At 54.3% G+C, this 8,353-nt stretch overlaps 1 protein-coding gene across 1 annotated transcript; it reads left to right on the forward strand.

The window, feature by feature from the left end:
* The first annotated feature begins 1,350 nt into the window (after positions 1-1,350).
* NUDT16 (nudix hydrolase 16) lies at positions 1,351-2,991 on the forward strand. The gene is made up of 3 exons (XM_074372386.1): positions 1,351-1,546; positions 1,650-1,919; positions 2,661-2,991. Exons 1-3 carry the CDS (start codon positions 1,409-1,411, stop codon positions 2,838-2,840), a joined length of 588 nt encoding a protein of 195 aa, XP_074228487.1. The 5' UTR covers positions 1,351-1,408; the 3' UTR covers positions 2,841-2,991.
* The last annotated feature ends 5,362 nt before the right edge of the window (positions 2,992-8,353 follow it).

Raw genomic sequence — 8,353 nt, forward strand, 5'->3', positions numbered from 1 at the left:
TTTACATTCTGGAATTGGCAGTTTTTATGAGCTTTTTGCAAGGTGATTCTAATGTTTAACTAGGGCCATTTCCAAGCCCCCTAGAACTCAAAGAGGGTGATGAGTTGTGTGACACCTACAGTCTTACCACCTCAGTCCAGTTGTCTGACCTTAGTAGCTGCCTTCTCTGCCACGTTATTCAGAAGACTCAGCCAGGAAGGATGAGGCCGGGGATGTCTCACACTCCCCTCAGGATGCTGGCCTGGTGAATGTGGCTCAGGTCCAACCAGTGGGTCTTTAACATAAGACACAACACTCTGCCCCACCCTGGGCTCCAAGGACCTCTGCCTGGCACTGTCCTAAGAGCTTTCAACCTCTTACTGTCACAGCTTGGGGCACTGTCCACTTAATAGGTCTGAGAGTAGACATGAGCCTGTATGCAGGCAGGTTCTTGGGCTCTTTCTCACTCAGAGGCTGGGACTCTAAGCCCAACCCTCTCAAGGAGCTGCCGCCGCCTCCTTTCCGTGTGTGTAAATAATATTGACCCTTGATGCAGAGCCAGCCTGCGCAGAGTGCAGGCCTGCGAAGAGGTGGGGAGGCCTGGGATGAGGGTTCCCCATCCCTGTTCCTCAGCTCCAGGCCCTGCGAAGACCTGTCCTCCCCACCTTCCTCCACGGCTCACTGGTCTGAGTGCGTGCGGGTAAGGTCTAGGAAGCGTTGGGCCTTCCACCTCCGACCTTTCCACAGTCTCCGTTCTGTGCGCGCAGGGTTTCACCCACCGCTCTTTCCCTGCATCCTGGCCATCCTGTCCGCCGCCCACCACATCACCACCCCAATTCCTAGCTAGAACTAACTTACCACGAACCCCTCCTATAACCCTCGTCCCCAAAAGAGACAAGCCGCTCACCCCGCCCGGAAACTCTGGCCTCATCTGGGCTCGAGTCTCCCCGGGGGCTCGGGTCCACCCAGGCCAACCGGACAGCGCTCCCAGGACGCCCCACACTCCCTGGCCCTCCGGGCTCCCAGGAGTCGTCCCTATTACATAGTTAAATTCGGCCTCCGTCACAGTCCCCAAGCCGCCTGGGAGGTCCTGCTGGAGCCAGGCTGTGACGTAAGCACTATCACCCGCCTCCCTCCGCGTCCAGGACGCCGGCCCCGCCCCTGGCCCGAGGCCCAGCAGCGGAGAGTGTCCTGCTTCCCGGGTGCCCCGCCGCCCTCGACTGCCCCGCCGCAGGCCCAGCCCTGATTGGCTGCCGCGAGCCCCGCCCCTCCCCAACTCGCCTCGGTTCCGCCCCCGGCCCTGCAATGATTGGTCCTGGCCGTCCAGCCCCGCCCCGGGCCCTGCAGGGATTGGTCCAGCTCGGATTGGTCCAGGGTGAGGCCGGTCCGTCCTTTCCACCTGGGCTTCCGAGACGGTGGAGTGTCGGGCATGGCCGGGGTCCGCAGGCTGGAGCTGGCGGAAGCCCTGCAGCTGGGGCCGGGCTGGCGGCACGCGTGCCACGCGCTGCTCTACGCGCCGGACCCCGGGCTGCTCTTCGGCCGCATCCCGCTGCGCTACGCCGTGCTGGTGAGCAGGGGGCGCGCCCGGCTCCCGCAGGCCCTAGCCCTGCGGCCGCCCCGGGGTGCACCGCCTCGGGCGCCCCCGGCATCCCCGCTTCCCTCTCCCGCAGATGCAGATGCGCTTTGACGGGCGTTTGGGCTTCCCCGGCGGCTTCGTGAACTTGCAGGACGGCAGCCTGGAGGACGGGCTGAACCGCGAGCTGGACGAGGAGCTGGGCGAGGCCGCGGCCGCCTTCCGCGTGGAGCGCGCTGACTACCGCAGCTCGCACGCCGGGTCCCGGCCGCGCATCGTGGCGCATTTCTACGCCAAGCGCCTGACCCTGGAGCAGCTGACCGCTGTGGAGATGGCCGCGCCGCGGGCCCGGGACCATGGGCTGGAGGTGGGGCCAGCCCGGGACCACGCCCCTACATCCTCCCTCAATTTCCTGGTGTAGTTGAGGTCCTGGTCTTTCATTTGAGCGACTCATGACAGCCTACCTGGTCTCCCTGCAAAGACCTCAATCCTCTGCCCTGTTTACAGGCCTCTACAGCTTCTTTCTAGAGCACATCTCTCCAAGTCACTCTTTCTTCTCTGTCCTCCTTGATAATGGCAGGCCCCTGTTTTTCTTGGGTAGGAGATGTGGCCTGATACTTTGTGGGAAAGCCTTGGCACTTAGGCTAGGAGAGTAGGGGACAGATTGTGTGTGGCAGTCGTTCTCAAACTTTGGCCGTTCCAAGAAGTATCTGGGAGACTTATCAAAACGGTGATTACTGGCCCCAGTCCCAGAATTGTTGGCTTAGTAGTGGAGAGAGAGAAGGACCTGAGAATTAGCATTTTTCAGAAGTTTCTAAATGGTGTTGATATGGCTAGTCTGGGTATCACATTTTGAGAACTACTGGTGCATCCCAGAGGCGGGAACCACCAAAGATTTAGTGATGTAGGAGGGTCAGCGTTCATGGAGCTGGATAGCATGACCTGGGTCACTTGTCTGCAAAGACCTGGGCCCAGTAGGCTCCACAGAGGTGTGCGTCCTCAGGCCTGGTTCTGCTGGACCATAAGTGGTGAGGCCTCTGGTCGAGAAGGATTTGGTTGGGACGAGCTCCCTGAGCTCCCAGAGCCTCCTGCCTCCTTCCTTTCCCAGGTGCTGGGCCTGGTGCGGGTGCCCCTGTATACCCTGCGGGATGGCGTGGGAGGACTGCCTGCCTTCCTGGAGAATACCTTCATTGGAAACGCACGGGAGCAGCTGCTGGAAGCCCTTCAGAATCTGGGACTGCTGGAACCTGGCTCTGTCGCAGGCCTTAAGATCTCAGCTCCTCCCTAGCGGCAGCTCCCCGTGGACCCGTGGATACTGAGATCAGGGCCTTTCTCCTGGGGAGGGAGGGAGGGAGGAGAAAGGGAATGTTTTCTTTCCTGGGCCTGATAGATCCTAACAGATTAAATGAGAAGTATGTGCAATATGTTCTGAACACAGGGCCCCGCGGCGACTTCAGGCACCGGGGGCAAAACTCCACAGCGCATCCCAGGCAGGGCCCTAGCGGGTTCTCAGAGCCTACCTCCTCCATGAACATTGGCGCACACACAGCTGGTGGCCTCCAGCCATGCAGCGATCTGGGCCCACACACAAGCTGATGCCCCACCTTCCATGTTCAGTTCAGCTGGGAAGTCGCACGTGTGGGGCGTAGCTTGTCCCTGCACCCACCATACCTGTCTTCACGGGGGAGAGCTTCTGAATCAGGGAGGGTCTCTGCCCACATGGCTGGTCCCAGGGTGTAGCCCAGCTTGTGCTTGTTGGGGAGGACAGAGGAGCAAGGGGCCTCTCTCCCCCCTGAAAGTGGTCCATCCTTGCCTGGGGGTTGGCCAAAGCAGTATAGCCCAGAAAGTTCCTGACCAACCCCCGTCCTCTCCCAAAACTGAGCAGAGGGGCGAGAAGATGGCTTGGTCTCCTTGGGCTGACCTTGGATTTGATAATTCTGAGTCCTGGTGCGTCTCCTCCAGGGCTTCCTAAGCCTCTGGGGACGTCAGAAAGGAGGCAATGGAGCCCTGTCTAGTCCAGCCCTAACAAAAGAGCCAGTAAAGAAGGACTTGTAGCTGGGCCTTAGAGCCTTTCTGTTCCTTCAACAAATAACCTGGAGGGGGAGAGGGTGGCTGAAGGGGCACAGCCTTCACTAAGGGGCCCTCCCGGGGGAGGGCCAGTCCTGCGGCGGAGCAGGCTCGGGAAGAGGACAGGGCCGTGCAGAGGAGGAGGGGGCTCCGTTAGCAGTGGGGTGAAGGGGCTGGAATCTCCTCTTGGTGACATGAAGCAAGACCGTCTGCTGGATGTGGGTGGCGGTGTCCTCAGAAGGTACGAGGCAGGCATTGGTCTTGACGTGGCAGGCAAGTCAATGAAAGAAATGCAGAAGGACGCGACTGAGCTTGGAGACGGCCCGCGTACAGTGGGACTGTAGGTCCTCAGGCTGGGGGTGCACACACACGTCTCCCCCACACCCGTGTTCAGCAGGGCTGAGGATACGATGCAGAGAGAAGTGCGAGGAAGGAGAGAGGCAAGGCAGTGGGTTACAGGAGACATGATGGACTGTGGGTGTAGGGTTTGGTCTGAGTGAGATGGGAAAGGAAGACAGGAGGGTCGGCAAACGCGGTCTCAGGGAGTCTGGACCCCAAAACGGGGTGCAGGGGGGTGTGTTTGAGCCAAAGAGGGTGTCTTTGAAACTGAGAGGTGGAGCCATCGGAGGAGAATCCAGATCCATGTGATGAAGCAAGAAACCAACAGCTGTTGGAGGTGGTAGGCACCAGGAGCCGGTGAGGCAGCCGGGAGAGGGGCGCAGGCGCAGAGGGCAGGAGCCTCGGAGTAGAGGGACTTCAACATAGGGATAGGTAGGTGGGCCCCTGGGGCAGCCCTTGTATTTTTCAGCTTTCTTAAATTGTAATTTGTTGTGATTTTACATCGTGTATCAATATGCCCTCTGGTTTTTCTCTAATTCTATTTTCTTTTTTCCCTAAAGAACATTCCCCAAGTTGTAAAAGATTCAGGCCCCACGAAGCCTAGTCCTGTCACATGTTGAGACCTGGCAGCCCCCGCTGTCTGGAGTGGAGCAGGGTGACCTCCCCACTGCCATCCCCTGACACCCCCCATGTCAGGACTGAGACCCAGAGCAGACGGCCAGAGTGGAAGTAAATAAGGACTTAAATGTCATCTGACCCTTTTTCAGCTTCTAGAGCCAACTCAAAGTAGTCCTTATCTGTGCAACAGATGGTGAGTTACCTAAATTTTCTATCCGGGAACTTAGAGGTGATGCAGAGATGATGGGGAGAGAGTCACAGTAGGGCTGTGAGCAGGAGGGGCTGGGAGACCATTCTCGAACCTTCAGACCTTTCCCTGGGGGCGGTGCCCTCGGCGGTCACAGGGATGATTTCAGGACCCAGGCCAGTCATCCTCCATGGGAATGACATCCCATCCCCAAATGTAGCGGCTCCGAATAGCCACAGTTGTTCTCTCTTCCGTGGCGGGGGTGAGATCAAGTGAGGCCGGCCGTGAGCAGCTAGGGGCAGGTCAGGCTGGGCTTTCCCACAGCACGGCTGTCTCTGGGCGCTCAGACCGCTCACCTGCAGTCACGGTGGGCGGGGCACAGTGAGCCTCGGCTCAGCTTCACTGCTGTCATGTCCCGTGGGCGACAAACAAGACAGAGTCACGCAGATTCCGGGGGCGGGGGGGGGGGGGCTAGACGCCATCTCGTGGTAAGGGAGTGAGAAAGTTGTAGAAGATCAGGTGGGGCGGATATCTTTGCAGCCATCTTTGGTGTCTAGAAGTATTTATTATTAAAAAAAAAAAAGGGGGGGGGAATGGGTCTGCAAACCCTCGGTACAGAGCCACCCTAACTCAGCACACAGCTCCAGGGGACTCTTGAGACAGATCCAGGCGTGAATTTGACAGGATGAAAATTGTATTGTCCTTGACAGCAGGTCCTGCTGTGGTCTGGCTTTGAAGCCGTCCTCCTCCCATTGGGGTGGACCTGACAGCAACGAGGCTGCTGGGAAGAGTCAGATCACAGCTTGGACGTCTCGGGAGACGGACACAGGGTGGTGTCATGCCTAAAGGCCGCAGGAGACACGTTCAGGGTCCCGGACTTCCAGGGTCCCGGACTTTCCCGTGGTGAGTTTTGCAGCAGTGATGGAGTGCAGAGAAACCAGGTCTGACCTCTCCTTTATTCGAAGACGCACATCAAAGTCCCTGAAGTCAGGATGGGTCTTAATTGATGATAGGTGCAGGTCCTGACACAGTTGTCATCTGCTGCATGTGGCCTGAAACCTGTGTCATGAATGTCAGCCACCTGGCAGGAGACCCCGAGGCCAAGGTGGAAAACTCTTAAGAAATGTCACAGCACCATGACTCTTTTTTTTTTAAACATTTTTTAATTGAGTTATAGTCATTTTACAATTTGTGTCAAATTCCAGTGTAGAGCACAATTTTGCAGTTCTACATGAACATACATATATTCATTGTCACATTTTTTTTTTGCTGTGATCTACCACAAGATCTTGTATGTATTTCCCTGTGCTACACAGTATAATCTTGTTTATCTATTCTGCTTATGCCTGTCAGTATCTACAAATTTTGAAATCCCAGTCTGTCCTTCCCACCCCCGCCCCCCTTGGCAACCACAAGTTAGTATTCTATGTCTATGAGTCTGTTTCTGTTTTGTATTTATGTTCTTTTTTTTTTCTTCAGACAGTCTCTTCAGCAAATGGTGTTGGGAAAACTGGACAGCAGCATGTAAATCAAGCGAGAACACTCCCTTACACCATACACAAAAATAAACTCAAAATGGATCAAAGACTTAAACATAAGACAAGATACAATAAACCTCCTAGAAGAAAATATAGGCAAAACATTATCTGACATACATCTTAAAAATGTTCTCCTAGGGCAGTCTACCCAAGCAATAGAAATAAAGGCAAGAATAAACAAATGGGACCTAATGAAACTTACAAGCTTCTGCACAGCAAAGGAAACCATAAGTAAAACAAAATGACAACCTATGTAATGGGAGAAAATATTTGCAAACAATGAAACCGACAAAGGCTTGATCTCCAGAATATATAAGCAGCTCATACAACGTAATAAGAAACAAACAACCCAACCCAAAATAAAAGACCTAAACAAGCAATTCTCCAAGGAAGACATACAAATGATCAATAGGCACATGAAAAAATGCTCCATATCACTAATTATCAAAGAAATGCAAGTCAAAACTACAATGAGGTATCACCTCACACCAGTCAGAATGGCCATCATTCTAAAGTCCACAAATGATAAATGCTGGAGAGGGTGTGGAGAAAAGGGAACCCTCCTACACTGCTGGTGGGAATGCAGTTTGGTGCAGCCACTGTGGAAAACAGTATGGAGATTTCTCGAAAGACTAGGAATAGATTTACCACATGACCCAGGAATCCCACTCCTGGTCATATATCCAGAAGAAACCCTACTTCAAAAAGACACCTGCACCCCAATGTTCACAGCAGCACTATTTACAATAGCCAAGACATGGAGACAGCCTAAATGTCCATCAACAGATGACTGGTTAAAGAAGATGTAGTATATTTGTACAATGGAATACTATTCAGCCATAAAAACTGCCATTTACAGCAACATGGATGTTCCTAGAGAATGTCATTCTAAGTGAAGTAAGCCAGAAAGAGAAAGAAAAACACCATAGGAGATTGCAGCACCATGACTCTGATGGTGCAGGGATCAGTGGTTTGTAGAAAAACATGAATACCTATGACCTCAAGTTGGAAAATGACTTAAATGAGTCAGACGTGGTGCAGAAGTTTAGGGGTATCTCAATCACTTTATTTTCATTCATTCATTCATTCATTTGTATTTCATTTCCGTGTATGCACAGGAGTGATTTTTGATAAAAACCCATGTCTAACAAAGTCAAAAAATCTTTAATAGAAGATAAAAAAAAGATTTAATAGGATAAAAAATTTTTATAAATAAAGTGATTAAAAAACATTGGGTTATGGCTTAATGGCAGGGTTGTTTTTCTTTCTTAGAAGTACCCAGAATCGTAATGCACAGAGCACTCAGGGATGTCTCACAGTGGGTGAAATGCGGGAGGGGTGGAGCCTCGTGTTTCACCCCGGAGGCATCTGAGGTCATAAGTGACTTCCATGCAATAGCCCATAGGATGCAGCGAGGTCAGAGAGACGGGAGTCAGAGAGGCCCATGTCGAGGCTGGTCTGGCTCACTGGCTGCCTGAGGCCCCAGGCAGCGACCAGGACAGGGCAGCAGAAGCGGGAGGTTGTGGAGGCAAAACCATGTGGCTGGAGGTGGCACTGGGGCAAGTGGGGCAAGATGCTGGGGGAGGCCCCCCAGGGTGGGACAGAAAGGAGGTTCTGAGGGGCTGGGCTTGGGAGGGGGGTGCTCTGCCTGTCCGTGCCATCGATGTCCAGACCAGCCTCAGGCCTCCTGCAAACGGAACTAGAAGGGCCCCGCCAAGCAGGGGAGGGATCCCAGGTGCACACGGATGCTCTGCAGAGACAAAGCTTCACAGTGGGGCCATGCTGCCTGGCTGAGGCACACGGGGAGCAACGCCCTCATGGGTCTGCCGTAGGGAGGGAGTTGAAACCATGTTGGGTCTGTGATCAGGACAAGCACTTTGGGTGGAATAACTGAGCCTCCTGGGCCCCCATGGCTCCCAGCACCACATACTTTCAGATCTGCCCCAGGATCGGCTTCAATGCCCCGTTTCCCAAGCGAGAGCACATGGTCGGCTGCAGTGGCCCCAACTCCGGGGGACAAAGTTGCTGAGTGTTTGAAAGTGGTCTCCACAG

The sequence above is a fragment of the Camelus bactrianus genome, chromosome 1, assembly GCF_048773025.1.
Source record: "Camelus bactrianus isolate YW-2024 breed Bactrian camel chromosome 1, ASM4877302v1, whole genome shotgun sequence".
NCBI classification, from domain to species: domain Eukaryota; kingdom Metazoa; phylum Chordata; class Mammalia; order Artiodactyla; family Camelidae; genus Camelus; species Camelus bactrianus.

Bases quoted from the DNA above. Each gene is read 5' to 3' on its own strand.
- NUDT16 (XM_074372386.1), top strand. From the start codon at position 1,409: ATGGCCGGGGTCCGCAGGCTGGAGCTGGCGGAAGCCCTGCAGCTGGGG. The intron at 1,547-1,649 runs GTGAGCAGGGGG...CCTCTCCCGCAG, and splicing joins CGCTGCGCTACGCCGTGCTG to ATGCAGATGCGCTTTGACGG. The intron at 1,920-2,660 runs GTGGGGCCAGCC...TTCCTTTCCCAG, and splicing joins CCCGGGACCATGGGCTGGAG to GTGCTGGGCCTGGTGCGGGT.